Source organism: Porites lutea, chromosome 12, assembly GCF_958299795.1.
Source record: "Porites lutea chromosome 12, jaPorLute2.1, whole genome shotgun sequence".
In the NCBI taxonomy this organism is placed as follows: Eukaryota; Metazoa; Cnidaria; class Anthozoa; order Scleractinia; family Poritidae; genus Porites; species Porites lutea.
The window spans coordinates 15,017,224-15,032,414 of NC_133212.1; the positions used below are offsets into that span (position 1 = coordinate 15,017,224).

The window sequence follows — 15,191 nt, forward strand, 5'->3', positions numbered from 1 at the left end:
CATCTGTGTAATATTAGTTTGCGTAAAAAGGACAACTGTCATGATTTGGCCAAAACTATGGCCAAAAGGGAAAAATGTATCATATTTCTTGCTTGTTTGTGGTTGCTCTATTAATGCAGAAACTTGTTAAGATCCTTTGTGTCCATGGGAATCACTTTATGTCCAGATCCCCATCTATTTTTCACACTATTACTTTATGTCTGTGTGGGCAAGATTTTCTCTTGAAGTTTGATAAAAATAAGTTTGTTGTTGTGGTATTTTCCATGTTTATAAGAAAGTTGTCCTTATTCCAGGTTAACAACGTTTAAAATGTAAAAAGTTATGAACAACTGTTTTGATCACATCAAATTCACTAACCAATTTTATGAAGTTAAGAGCCACATAATTTCCGAGTTCTCAACAAAAGGTTGGCAAAATTCCTCATTTAGGGGAGAAGAAAATTCAGAGAAGTCAATGCGAACTGAGTTTGCAAGTTTCTTGATTCTTACCCCCAACCAGCTAGTTTCATTTAATTGTTAAATTCAGATTTTTATCTGGTATCAATATACTGACCTAATTTTGTAGACCTAAAATATCTTGCCTTATTAATAGTGTACAAAAACAGCTGTCTCTCCCTGCTTCTTGCGGCTAGGGACATTTTGAAGGAAAGACATCTGTGCCTCTGTGACAAAGAATTTGATACAGATGACTTCTGTCCTGAATTCTAGCTGTTTACAAATGACAGATATAAGGCCACAAAGGTTAATGTGCATGCAATGAATCTATACTACAAAACAGTCAATATTAGTGGAATAAGATTTATTCTTCTCTAGAAGACGTATCTGAGTTCTGCTGGAGCTTGTTTGCATAATCCACCAGAAAAAAACATAAAATCAAACTAATTTTGAAACTCCATGACTCACACTGATCATGTAAGCATGACTTACACTGATCATGTAAGCATTCATCTATGTCATTGGTAGGGAATTTCTGACATTGGCGCAGACGTCTTTCTTGGGCATGTGAAACATCCTTAGCGCAAAGGAGTGAGGAGAGGCGGCTGTATTTGCAGGCTTTTGTTTTAAGCAATTCAAATATTTAGCCTCGTTTCATCCAAAGAGGGGAAAAGGGAAAACTTTCAATACCCTGTAAATACATGTTGCACGTGTAACAGAAGTGCCAAGAACACGTTCTTTACGTCATCATTATAATGATGAATGGGAAACCCCGCTACAGTTGAACTGAATTAATCTGTCACCCTTGGGGTACTGGCAAGTAGCTTCTTAACCAGAGAGTGGCTGCACAATAGAGGTTCATCAAAAATTAGCCTAACCTTTAGCAGTAATGAAAGTTTTTGAAATCAATATGCAAGGGGAACCTGGGCAGTTGTACTTGGCTCACTTTTGGCTGAGTATGTGCCACTGGCCACTCAGACCCCTTCGCAGGGCCAGTTCAGTCTATTCTGTGGCCAATAATAATAGACCCCATCTTAGGCACTTCTTGGCAAATGTAATTTTCACAATCCCAATGTAAGGTCACTTTTCGATTATGCATAAAGCCTTCAACAAGGTCATTTTAAACCCATTTTAAAATCCACATTTACCAGAGTTTTCGTAATCCCCAAAAATCCCTTGAATGTGTGACCTCATTCTAGTAGCCTATTTTATCATATGACAATAATGAGAAAAAAAGTACCGTATGAGGGCCTTACGTGTCAAGTTTTAGGGTAAGAAAAACGCGTACCATGCCCCTGGAAAAACGCACGTGGAACGAGGCAAATGCTGCCACAAACTTATTTTCGCGGTCATACGATGAAATACTTATTGTCTGATTCAACCTCGACCCCAGGGTCCTCTCCTACCCATCTCTCGCTCCACAGGGACAGGTAGGAGAGGACCCTTGTGACTGAGTTAGGTCGGGCGGGATGGGAAAATATTTGGCTCTTGGTCAGGACTATTTTCCCGTCCGGCCCTCCAACTCAGTCATCAAGTACAGAGCAATGCACCCCTGTATAGTCGATCCCACCATGAAAATGCCACCCCATCCAGCAGCACATGCCCATAAGTTTATAAGTAGGAAATACCCACAACTGGCTCGCGCAAAGGTGTCAACCGTTTTCTTGTATAAATGCTGGATATAGGCGTATCTTTGTTTACATTTCACCCTAAAAATAATATACAAAGAGTTAATCAGCTCATAAATGTTTTGCAATCCAGCAACTTCGCAGTTTTTGATTGCTGCTATTTTCTTTGTTATTGATTGCAAAGCCGGAGCTGAAACTTGCACAAACTGCTTGAATTGCCCAGCCCTTACAATGTTTGAACTTAATTAGTACATGTTGTGTGTATATATGGCTACAAAGCCTGCAAGCAAGTTCTCCCGGGGCCCTCTGGTGGAAACCCCAGGAGAGCTTGCTTGCAGGCTAATGGCTTCGTCTCCTACGGGTTAACTTGTATGCTAATGAGCAAAAATGTAAACAATGACGTCACAATGAATCTGCCTATAAAAAGTTAACCCTGCTTTGAGAGTGACCGAACAGAGTAACCTAGTAGGACAGGTTTTCTCCACAAACAGGGTCTAACACAGTCAGGTAGTACTGTCCTCTACAAATATCACATGCAATTTTCTGGCATACAAGAATACCGTAAATCCTCTATTAAGCCCCCTCTCACTACTAAGCCCCCTGCCTCCCCTCCCCTAATTATTCTTCACTAGTAAATGATAGACTTTATTATCAATCACGACTGTAAAACTTTGTGTTTACTGATCATGGATGGTTTATTAATTTACCAACTGGAAGTTTGGATTTGATTCTGATCCGCAGCAGCATGACCTCCAACCTTCTTGTAGTTGAGCTTTTCCACTTTGTATTCTAGTTCTTTATGGAGAACTGATACCATCGTCTGTTCTAAATTAATTAGCCCCCCCCCCCCCTCGCCCCCCTGCATCAAATAAGCTTCCCATCTGTATTAAGCCCCTCCTCAAATGGGCTTGAAGTAAATAAGGGGACTTAATAGAGGAATTACGGTGCCTTGGGCTTGTGTCAAAGCAATGGACAAGAACTGGTGCATACCAGAAAGAGAAAGCGCTCCACCAGGATACACCAAATGTCAGTTTGTTTTAATTATTTAATAATGTAGCAAACATGTTAGTCTATTTACACAGCCTGAGCAAATTTTCATCCACAGAATTCAGTTTTTAGCGTGACCATTCTCTGTTACTGCAGGTGTTGGTTGGGCTACTTGTTCCTCATCTTGACGAGCCTTTTTTACTGGTGCCTCTGTTTCTTCTTTCTCAGTTGTACTACTCTCTTCCTCTGGCTTCCTCTAGGACAAAACCACCATAAAATTATAGCAATGAATTGGCAATTTGCCATCGGTTGCACCTAAGCATGTACACGTGAGGAAAAAACATGTTCTAATTGGGTGCAAACATGACATGTCTTGCTGCCAAACATCCAAAGTTTGGAGTAGGTGACTGTTATCGACTTGATTTGTTTTTAATTGGCTCAAGAAAATAATCTTTGCACGAAATTTCAAATGTTAACAATAATTCCTGGAGGCAAGTCTGCTGTTTGTTTTACATCACATCAGTGATATCTTTGAACATGCAGGTTATATCTGATGGCTGGTGCAATGGATTGGTTGTTTTTTGGGAATGGCTGGGAGTAATAACTTTGCATCACTACCACAAAATGCGATATATAATAATAAATATTAATGGCAGCATACACCAATAATATTTCTACTTTCTTACCTTTCTCCTCACAAGGTGACTCACATCAGTCACAGGTGCACCAGTAGATACTTTTTTGACCTGTATCTAATCAGCAAAACAAAGGCAGTGAATACTTGGTAACATGGAATTCACTGTAAGGTTCACAGGGAAACCCTGTACATGGGTTGGCAGCTTCCTACATAACAGAAATGTTGCAACTCTACAGACCATCAAGAAGCTTGAGATCTGCTTCTAAGTCAAAAAGAAACTCCTGATGAATAGTACCACCAGCTTAGTTGAAGGGTTATGGCTGTTTTTCACTTTCATTTGCCACACCTGAACTATGGAATGCATCACCAGAACCTGCCCGCCACCATGATGATCTTACAAACTTTACGACTGCTATAAAGACTTTCTTATTTCATGAGCATTTTCAGGTAAAGTGCTGTTAATAATGTATGCTGCAGCTAATTTTTTTTAATTTCAGTTAATTTTTATTTTTCCTTTGTTTTAAATGCATTCTTGCATACATTACCATACCCAAAAACAATGGAAAAAAATTAACTGAAATAAAAAATTCACTACAACATTATATATGATCATCGATGTAAATTTTAGGAGTCAATTTATAAATACAGATTTAAGTTTACCATTTTTACATTATTTATGTTTTTGATATTTCAATACAAATTTTCTTAAAGTTGGTGTTTGAAGCTTCCTTAAAGGGATAGTGGGTCCCCCCACCCCTGCTTTCACCAAGTAGCTTTACAGTGAATACATTGGCTTTACTGAATTTAATTTGCATTACAGCGAGCTTGCCATGGCAAATAAGAAAAACTAGTTGGCAATAAAGGTATAACTCATATGACAGAAAAGTAAATTACTTCCTTCAGTTTGTAACGGGAAACATAACTATTGTGCAAGAAAACCAATAACCACAGGCTAGGCTTTAAAATAAATGCACAAAAACGTATGTATTCTAAATTTAAAATTTAATTATTATAATTATCTTACTGTGTTGACAGGAAGATCACTTTTTTCTAGCCCACTTGATCCAAAGCCCTCTTCTGTTGTTGATTCATCCTACATAAATAAATAAAAAAACGTAGAAAAATCCAATGCATTTTGCAAACAAATTAAACTTCGTGGCAAAATTAATAATCTCAAACAGATGATGCATTGTTTTCATCTGATACATAAACCCTAGACCCAAAAGGTTGAAAAACAATTGATGCGATCAAGATTTGATAAGGTTATTGACTTCGAGTCGCCAATCAGACAAGAAACTAAAGTGTGAAGCAATTACGTATGAGCCAATGTTTTGTGAGCCATTAAGGCATGAGATTTTTTATCCTTGCTGAGGTGTCAGGATTTTTCATAGAAAATCAAATCATCCTAAAAACATCCAAAGCCAGCTGCCAAAGATTTTTTATGAAACTTCATTAAAGAGTTCCAAAGTTTTGATGAGTGCTTCAGGAAATTGCAAAAATTTCAACTGGACTTAATTTTTTCTTATCTTGCATTGTAAATGTTTATTAATTTTTACTTTGTTAACATCTCTAAATGTGTCGTTGTTTTGAGGCTGCAAAAGGAGCTCAAATTTTTCTGTTATCGCAATTGAGAAATTGGTTAGCATAGGCATGGTTTTCAGTCTGCAGGCACAGCATAGAGTTGCCATCAGCTGGTAGAACAGGTGTTTGAGATTCAAGTGCATGGACAATGATATTCTTGAAAAATGTTAAAATTTGTGATGTGCCTTCTACATTGTACACTTCCTTTTAATACTCTGGTGTTTTCCTTTCATTGATTAGTTTATTCTCTTTATCAATGTTTTTTCTTCAAACTATGAAATTCACAGAGATGGTTAAATACAGAAGGGAACAGGATGCACAAATAGTCATGTAACTTCCCTAATAATAATGTTTTGTTAACCCTTTAAGTGCCAATGGTGACCAATATCAATTTTCTCCCAACAATATTCATACATTGTCAAGAGATTAGGTTATGAGAATTTATGAAATGATCACTAAAGAGAAAATGCGTTGATTTGCATTAATTCTTTCAACTAATTCTTTTAGGGAATGTATTCGGAGATTAGTTTGGAGAATTTGTATGTGGTTATTGGGGCTTTAAGGGTTAATAATTTTTATATACATGACTCACGTACGAGTCACATTGCAACTTCAAGTCAAACTACCCGTACAGTCATTAACATACCTGCTGACTGGCAGCAGCGTTCATCATCTCCTGAGCATCATCCACCTAAAAAAATGATAATCAACATACCAAAGTTATCAACATAATAAGTACAACAAGATTACTCAAAAATTTTATTCATTCCTAACAATAATGGCCACGGGAAAAAAATCACAGATACAACAAAAAAAATTTAAAATCTTAACAAAATAAAAAATAAACCTAACTTACAGTTCTGCCAAAGAGTTTCATTTTTGAATTGGCTACACCATATAATTTTGCTATTAATAATAATAACTTTAACACTTTGAATGTCATAATTTTGACCTAACAATGACTGAATAATTAAAGGTTTTTAATGCTGAGAGATTCAAGTTTAATTGTACAATAATGAAGTAATGATAATAATAATAATAATAATAATAATAATAACCACAAATAATCAATAGAGTCGCATTTAGTGCTTTTCAAAGAGGTCCTCTGACTTAGATTCAATAACATTAAAACAGCTAATAAAATCAAATATAAAAAGCTAGCAGGTAAAAAGTTAAAAGGCTAAAAAGGGTAAACAACTAAAAAGGCTTAGTGAAAAAAAAATCTAAAAGATTTAACTATCATGAAAATACAAAGGCTAATGACTAACAGGCTAAAATGAAAATTTTGCAAACTAAAATATTTGGCTCTTAAAAACTTTTTTAAGTCCTGCTTAAAAATTTTACAAGGCATGGGTTTCCTTAAGAGATCGGGGAGAGTTGTCCAGTCAAAGACAAGACAAGACAATATTTTATTTGGGGTCTTATACCAGCTGAGGCCATTTATTACACTACACAAAGCAAGTTATTACAAATAGCGATAGTTACATACACACAGACACATATTTTGATCTACACAGCGAGCCCTTTCCCCCTTGTATATAAGCCCCTGTCTAACTTAATATATAGAAATGAATGCAATTTAATTTTATGACGTTTGGAAGCTTAAGTCTAAAACTAGTATAATAAGCCCCAGCCCAGCTCTGCTTACAAGCTTCCCTAATTCCCTTGCAAAGATCTGTAAGCTAAGCCCAGCGCTTATAAGTGAAAGTTTACAGTATGGTACTTTATAGATCAAGTTAAGTTCATAAAAGAAATACAGTACTAAGCTTCTTTAATTTTGCTACTTACCCTGGCCTTGATCTCTGGAGATAAGTTTTGTAACTCTTCAAGTTCTTTTCTATCTACTACACATGGATCATTTTCATTTGCTTTGCTTTTGCCTTTGCTTTTAGCATCTGATTCCGCAAGACGAGCTTCAATCTTTGTAGTTCTGAGTTGTATAATGCTTAACGCCTTACTGTAGAACTCTTTTGACTTGGAATAATCTGGTAATAAACTATAACCTAAGCCAAGGTTATAGGCTCTGTAGTAGACAAGTTAAGGTGAGGCATACACACAAGTTCACAAGTTGTAATGTGATCAGTAAAGGGAGGCCATGACTCCACAGACAAAAGTACAGTCAATTATTCTTAAGTAAGGTCAGACAACAGAAAATGACCTTAATGAACTCCTTGGCCTCATCTTGGCACTCTGGGAGGGGAGCATGGGCATTGACAGGGTCATTAGCTAGGCAAGGGGTTCTTGGTGGGGGGAGGGCTTGGGTATGGAGAGGGGTAGTGTAGGCAGGAGGTTCTTGAAATGGGAGGGAAGAGAAGGGGCTTCCTGGGTAAGAAGGGTGTTTTTGGGGAGGAAGAATGTTCTTGGGTGGGCAGGGGGTTCTTGGGTAGGGAGGGTGTCCTTGGTAGCAAGGGGGTTCATAGGAAGGGAGGAGGTTCTTGGATGAGGAGGGTTTTCAAGGGGAGGAAGGGGTTCTTGAGTGGGGAGAGACTCTTGGATGGGGCGGGGGGGGGGGGTCTTGGATAGGAAAGGGCTTCTTTGGTAGGTTTTGGGAAGTTGGAGAGTGTTGCTGATTAAGACTTCAGAGAGTACTACATACTGAATATTATTAACATATATTAATTTTTTTTTTCAGGGAAGAAGGGGTTGGAAGGGAATTCTGGCAAGGCAATCTTAGGAGCGACACAAGGTAAAAGCAAGTCTCAAGGATGGCTGAAAATGTGGAAGGCACTGTTTGATTAATTCTGCATTGCCAAGTGAGTAATTAGGGTAGAGCTCAACCCAGTTTCTGTAGCATGAAGCAACAAGGAATATTAAATTTTTCTTCCACCTTGGACAGGACGCCAGTTCGTCACAAGGTTACCCTAAACAGTGGTCAGCGCGTCGGACTCGCAATCCGGCGATCCCGGTTCGAGTCCCGCTCTGGCCACTTGCTGGATTTGTGCTCGGTCGTCCCGAGTTCAAATTCTCGGCCACGCTTGTAAATAGCCAACTGGTTGTCTCCTGCCAGTTGGGGTTTTTAATCCTGTTATGTTATATTTGAATTATTTGTTTCTAATATTTGAGTGGAGTGCCTGTAAATTAGCTGGACAAGCTAAGTGCTCTTTCCACTATAAACAAGCCTTTAACCTTTTTTTTTTTATTAATAATTAATATTTGCCAGTATTGGATTTCTTACAGCTGAGGAGTGAAATTCTCCCTCTGATTCATAAGCATTTATGAAGCACACTGGAAGGAGAATTTATTAGTTGACCAGCGGACAATTTCGGACTTTATTTTCAGGCACTCCCTCAAGGTTATCTAGACTCGGTGTATAGTGAAGAAAGATGTAGGGTCGAGTGAGCAGTGAAGTCCATATTAAAGGGTGAATGATTTTTTTACAATAAGCTAAGGATACGTTTCTGCAATAAGTCTGTCATCAGATTCCAAATGCTTCTCCTGAAGCTCAAGACACTTCTTAAAGTCTTCTATGGCACCTGCAAATTGCTCTTGAATGCAAGTCAAGAAATATTCAGTACAGCTTAATTATAAGCAGATACTAATAATATTAATCCTGGGATCTGAATGGGCCTGCAAGGACCCACCTGGATCATCGAATCCAGTCTCAACATTTATAAACATCCTTGACACCTTAACTTAATTTGGCAAGGGGGGGGGGGGGGGGGGAGGGAACTTTCAACTACTGATATACTTGAATGAGCACAACTCAACTAATGACAGATACTTTTTGTTAGGCTAAATAGTAACCAAGAAGGTCCACTACAGTGTACCTGTTGTGGTTCAATTTTATCCTTGGTTTAAATTTACTTTTCTTTTCTTTCAAACTCATTATCATACAATACTATAGCCAAAAACAAAAGAAAAGAAAATTTAAACCAAGGATAAAATTAAACCACAACATACCTTATACTGTCAAGAAATATAATTGGTAAATGGCTTTTTAGTTTTTAGTCACACAATTAACTTTGATTACTAAAAAATGCGATGTTTTACAAAGTTATTCAAGAAAAAGTTAGTATTTAACCCTTTAAGCCTCAATATCCACATACAAATTCTCCAAACTGATCTCTCTATATTTCCTTAAAGAATGAGTTGAGAGAATTTGACTAAAGATCAAAGCATTTTTCTTGGGTGATCATTTTATTTATTCTCATAACCTAGTCTCTTGACAATGTACGGATATCATTGGGAGAAAATTGATGTTGGTCACTATTGGGACTTAAAGGGTTAATTACAGATTTGCTTTCACCAGTAAGCTTGGCTAAATCTATATATTATAATAATATATTATATTATTCTTATACCTTGTTCTAACTGAATCTCTCCAAGCTTAAGATAAACTTCTGCTAAATTCAACTGTGCTTCTTTGTTTTCATTCCTTTATAGAAAATACATAAAAATGCCGGGAATCTCAATTATGAGCTTCAAACAAGGAAGAAAATAATTTTCTCATCATATAACCTTGATCTACAACTTTAATACAAACCTTGAGAAGACAAGATGTGCCATAATTAAAGACTCCCAGGCCAGCTGCATAGTGGGAATATCTCCATCTTCCTGATCAAAGAAAATAAATAAGACAGTGTGAAACACAGTGATCACTTATAAGGTTCTAGGAAACTACCCACCCACCCCTTCCTAACACAATAAAATTATTGACTAAAATCTCACTTTGGGCAAACTGTTGGGTTACATAATGTAGGGGGGAGGGATAGGTGGAAAATTTTGTTTCTGACTATCATTTTATTAGGAAAAGAGAATGCATGGATGCTGTTGTGATTGGGATTTGCTTGCATTGAAGAAACTTAGAGTTGCTACTCTAACATTGTGCTTCTTTCATGTTTACGGAGCTGCCTCCCAAGCACAGACATAAGCCGATTGTTAAATGTTGTGCATTTACCTTTTCTTAATGATAAAAGGCCTTGCTCTGAGTCAGCAAAGAATAGTGGTGATGAATGGGCCCATTTAACATATAAACTGATTGTTTGATGGTCAATTACACTAACTTGACTTTAGTAAAACATACTAAAGCATACACGAATCCTATCACTTACATGGCAAACCTAAATGAATGATAATTATGTTTCACTTGAAGAATGATAATGATTATTGATGTCAATACCTCTTGCCCTTCTGGGTCAGCTGCTTCAGTGTCTCCTTTAGCTCCTTCTTCACACTCCTCCTCTTCACCTTCATCATCATCCTCCCCTTCTTCCCCACCCTCTTCTTCATCATCTTCACCATCTTCTTTCTTGTCCTCATCACCATCATTCTTCTCTTTCAGTGCTCTATTTTCCTTCTCCTCTTTTGTTGAATCAGCTGTCTCAGCTTCCTTTAAAGTTGTCTCCTCGGATTTACTCTCACTCTCTTCTTTTGTTTCTTCTTTCTCTGTTTTACTTGATCCTTCATCACCCTTTTCTCCCACTTCCATGCTTTCAGACTCATTGACTCTCTTTCTTTCAGACTCTTCGTTTGTTTCTTTTGAAGTTGTCTTCTCGGATTTACTCTCACTTTCTTCTTTTGTTTCTTCTTTCTCTGTTTTACTTGATCCTTCATCACCCTTGTCTCCCACTTCCATGCTTTCAGACTCATTGTCACCCTTTTCTTTTTCTTCACTACCAGCTCCTTGAAACAACCACAGGAAACTTTTTCAAAGTTAGAGCTACGTAGTTATGGGGACCAGAATACTAAGTATACACTTTAAAATGTCTACAAAAAAGTCTTATAATGTTGAAACTACTTTAAAAACCATCTCAATTTGTAACATTTTCAAGCAGTTCATGCAATCTTTTTTCTTTGGCATTTTAGGATTGGCTTTTCTCTCTCTCCATTGAAGTAAATCATTCTGTAAGACCATTTTTGCAACTCACCTTCCTCTTTGTCTGCCATGGCATCCTGTACATCTTCTCTAATTTTGTCTTTAGTACTTGGACTCATTTCACGGATCTTTGGTCCGACTAAAAAAAATGAAGATAAGTTTCATGTTAGAGGAGTACTGAAGAAGACACAATGTCATTTACTTCATTCTAAAAGGTCTAGATGTAGCAGCATGAGTACAACTGGAGTCAAGTGATGAGAAAGGCCTGTCCATGATGGACCTGCCTTTCTCATCACAATTAATTTTTTGTGGGCTGGCTGGTGTAATGCTATGACTGCATCGCATTGCGCAGACAGATGATGTCCAAAAAAATAATGAACACACACATATTAACTGTCATTACTACTTTTTAAATATACTATGTGAGAGAAATAAATTTAATATTTAAAGTGGAATATGCAACTGATATTAATATTATAAAGGAAAATAAAGGGAGATGTAAAGAATCAACCATAAGAGGACACAGAAAAAAATTATCTGAGCCCCAGATGGGATCCCATCTGGGGCTCAGATTTTTTCTGTGTCCTCTTATGGTTGATTCTTTACATCTCCCTTTATTTTCCTTTATAAAGTGGAATAATATGTGGACTTCAGTGTTTTAAAAAATATACATTGTGTAGAGACACTTTCTTATCCAAGTCCCTCAATGTCATGTTCTATTGTCAAAACATATCTGAAATATCAATTTAAAAGAAACTCATATCATTTCTTAGAAATTATATTTGGAAATTATATTTTCAATAAAATTTAACTAATTACAAACTTTTCACAGAATTGGCAGGGTGTAGAAAACATCACTGAAAAGTCATCCCTAAACACAGACTTGTGTAACACCTTCAGAGTGCAGAGTACCAACCTGTGTCCATTTTTTCCTCCTCTTCATCACTGCTTTCTTCACTTTTTGGTTCAACTAACAATAAAGTTTAATAATAAAGTTCTAAGTTAACATTATAAACTTACATATTAACAAAAGTACGGAAGAAAGAAAATTTATTCAAGGGTAAAATTTTGAAAATTTTTAGCATGTTCACATTACACACCTACGCTTTGTCACACAAATAATAATAATCATAAACAGATTTCTTATAAGCCTAAACAACATCCTTCATGACAAAACTATATGCAACTGCACTTCACTAAATGTGCAGCTCATATAATAATTATGAAATATATATTGAATATGAAACATTTCTGATAAATACAAACAAAAACAAACAGATACATCTACTAAAACTGTCAGTTAAATTCTAAAGTGGTGCTATATTTTAAAAATTAGCATACCGTCTTTTAATGCATTTCCTAGAACACCATTTTCAGCCCTATTGCAGAAAGACAATGATAAAGATAAAGTTAAAGATAGAAATAATATATAAAGTTAAAAATATCGAGTCTTTAGAAACTTGACATAAAACTTTTTGTTTCATAATTAAATTTAAAATAACATTGCCAGAGTCTCTCAGGTTTCAACATTAATATAAAAGCTTCCAGCAACACCTTAAGGTACACTATTGTTCTTGTAGTGTTTTTTCTTTCCACCCTGTGAGCATTCCCCCTTCCTGCTATTTCAAAACAGCCTTCTAAGGCAGGGTGTGTTGGGCATTTTGACAAGGTAGCCAGCTCACCATTAACCTGGGCTTTTTTAAGCAAAGTGTTGATGCTTAGCTGGCTAGAGCCTATAAAGAGGACCTCCATGTCACGGACACCAAGTGATCTTCAACAGTTTTCTGAGGCATTGAGGGCAGCAGTCTTTCGAGTAAAATTGCACAATAACTTGATTACCGTAAATCCTCTATTAAGCTCCCCCCCCCCCCCCCCCAAGGCTTATTTATTTCAAGCCCATTTGAGGGGGGCTTAATAGAGACGAAGGCTTATTTGAAAAGAGGGGGAGGGACTTAATTAATTTAGAAAAGATGATAGTATAAGTTCTCCATAAAGAACTAGGATACAAAGTGGAAAAGCTCAAGTACAAGAAGGTTAGAGGTCATGCAGCCAAGGATCAGAATCAAATCCAAACTTCCAGTAGGTAAATAAAGCATCCCAGGTCAGTCCACACGAACTTTAACAGTCGTGATTGGTTCAACCCATTTGCCCCTGGAGATTCACTTACTGCTGAAAAAATATAATAAATGATAATCTATACCCCAGTGTAGTAAAATATATGGAAATGAACCTTGATAACAAAAACGTGTTAAAGTGAACATATTTTGCCAGTACCTTGACCCTTCATTATATTGAATTTTTTCTCACAAACAAATCTGTTGTAAAAACAGTTGATTATTATTTCACTGACATACCTTGAAAGTTCCAATAATGCCTTTCCATAGAATAGATAAGCTTCACCACATTCATCTGCTTTTGAGCCATACTGACTTTCTCTGCACAAACAACGAACAAAGATGGAGAGCAGAAAAATCTTTACTATATCTTGGTGTTGCAGAAACTCACCAATAATTCTTGGTTAAAAAACCCTGCAGTTGGTGAGGCTTTTGTTCAGTGAAAGATTTTAAACCCCTGAGTGAAGCCTTTGGTCAAAATGGTCACGTTTGTGCTATTCAAATACTTGAGTCACGGTTTTAACCAAACCATACAAATATTTTCTTAGGGTTAAGGTTTTAATATCTAATAAATGGCTTGATTCATAAAGAAAGGGGTGATAATTCGTAAGTCATCTATTACAACACTCTCTCCAAAAGTTGCTCCTCTGCAGATAGATATAAAAGCACCATTATATTTTAGGAAAGCCAAAATATTAATGTATTTGTGACAAATACACATGAATAAAATGTACACGTGCATCTACTTTTCTGTGTTAACTTGCCAATGGGAAAAGGAAGCTTTCCGGACTCCTTCGTACGAACGAAAAGAAACGTAACATTGATACAAGCTTCGCCTTAAATATAAGGTAAGCTTAAGATTAAATACAAATGCAAGCTGTAAACTGAAAGTGAGATGCACCGAGTAAAGTTCATGCCATGATAGGTCATGATAGATAAAATTTTTGAAAATTTGAAGATTTGATTTAGCCTAGCCTTCCATCCATAACAACGTGAATCGCAAAAAATACAGCGGATAGCATCAAACACGATATTAAAACAGGCAAAAGCTTACAGTTTCTGTGTAGCTTCTTCGAAGCATTTGACAGCTTGGACAACTTCGTTACAAACGAGGTGTCGCTTGCCCTTTCCCATTAATTTCGAGACTTCGTCACTGAAAAACATGAAAAGATACGACAGATTATCCAACGAAGGACTAAATGGCACAAAAAGCCATATATTCGCTCATAATATAAGGCAAATAAACGCTTTATTACCTGAAAGAGGAATCTACAGCGGCCATGATGAAACCTTCGAACACCACAAGATTTCGCGCTACTTATTCCCGCGAAGTGACATCACGAGCATGTGACCCACGAAGGAATTTATTCACTCCAGTCTTCACGCGACCAGATTCGTTGACTTTGGTCTCTGAGCTGCGTATTTTCCTTTTTTTCTTTTTTTGGGGGGGGTGTATTTTTTTTCTTTTCTGCTTTGTAAAGTAAGAGATTCAGCCGCGTGAAACCTGAAACCGAGGACGAAAAAGAAAACAGTTCAGCTTTCGCGCGGCTGTAACTCCGTATGCGAACCACAAAAGGAAAAAAAACACGGCCAGCTACTCAGGCTACCGAGGCGGTTTGTTAGGTTCATTTCAATCAATTTCATCTTATCTCTCTTTTAATACGACAACGAAAGAGAACTGCACATTTTAAGACTGCTCACAACCTTTATCTTTTCTCACTTCAACGAACTCGATGGGGTAGAAGAAGTGTTCCCCGATTCCTTCGAATAATGATATATTAATTACTTATGATACTGCAAACACCCGCCCTAAATATTTTGAGGTCTGGAAAATGAAAGGATCTATTATTTTGGGGTAGTTATTGGCAGTTTAGGCTAAGTAGGTTTTTAGCTGAGTTCTTAATTTCTATGACGGAGACTGCCCAAGTTTATTCGAGGTCCATGAAGACAATTCAATCTGTACTTTTTAATAACCCTTTTTACGATGTAGGAATC

At 36.9% G+C, this 15,191-nt stretch overlaps 1 protein-coding gene across 2 annotated transcripts; it reads right to left on the reverse strand.

The window, feature by feature from the left end:
- Positions 1-3,080: 3,080 nt before the first annotated feature.
- Positions 3,081-14,543, reverse strand: LOC140954053 (protein HGV2-like). 2 transcript variants are annotated; one of them, XM_073403455.1, is made up of 15 exons: positions 14,453-14,543; positions 14,251-14,349; positions 13,437-13,517; positions 12,424-12,461; positions 11,999-12,052; positions 11,135-11,221; positions 10,387-10,886; positions 9,751-9,821; positions 9,569-9,642; positions 8,662-8,752; positions 7,056-7,290; positions 5,914-5,958; positions 4,711-4,779; positions 3,736-3,801; positions 3,081-3,305 (listed from the first exon to the last, which is right to left on the reverse strand). In XM_073403455.1, the coding sequence occupies exons 1-15, from the start codon at positions 14,476-14,478 to the stop codon at positions 3,171-3,173; spliced, it is 1,671 nt and encodes a 556-aa protein (XP_073259556.1). In that variant the 5' UTR covers positions 14,479-14,543; the 3' UTR covers positions 3,081-3,170. The 2 variants fall into 2 exon arrangements, with proteins under 2 accessions (XP_073259556.1, XP_073259555.1); XM_073403454.1 differs by having other exon boundaries at positions 10,387-10,889.
- Between the last annotated feature and the right edge of the window lie 648 nt (positions 14,544-15,191).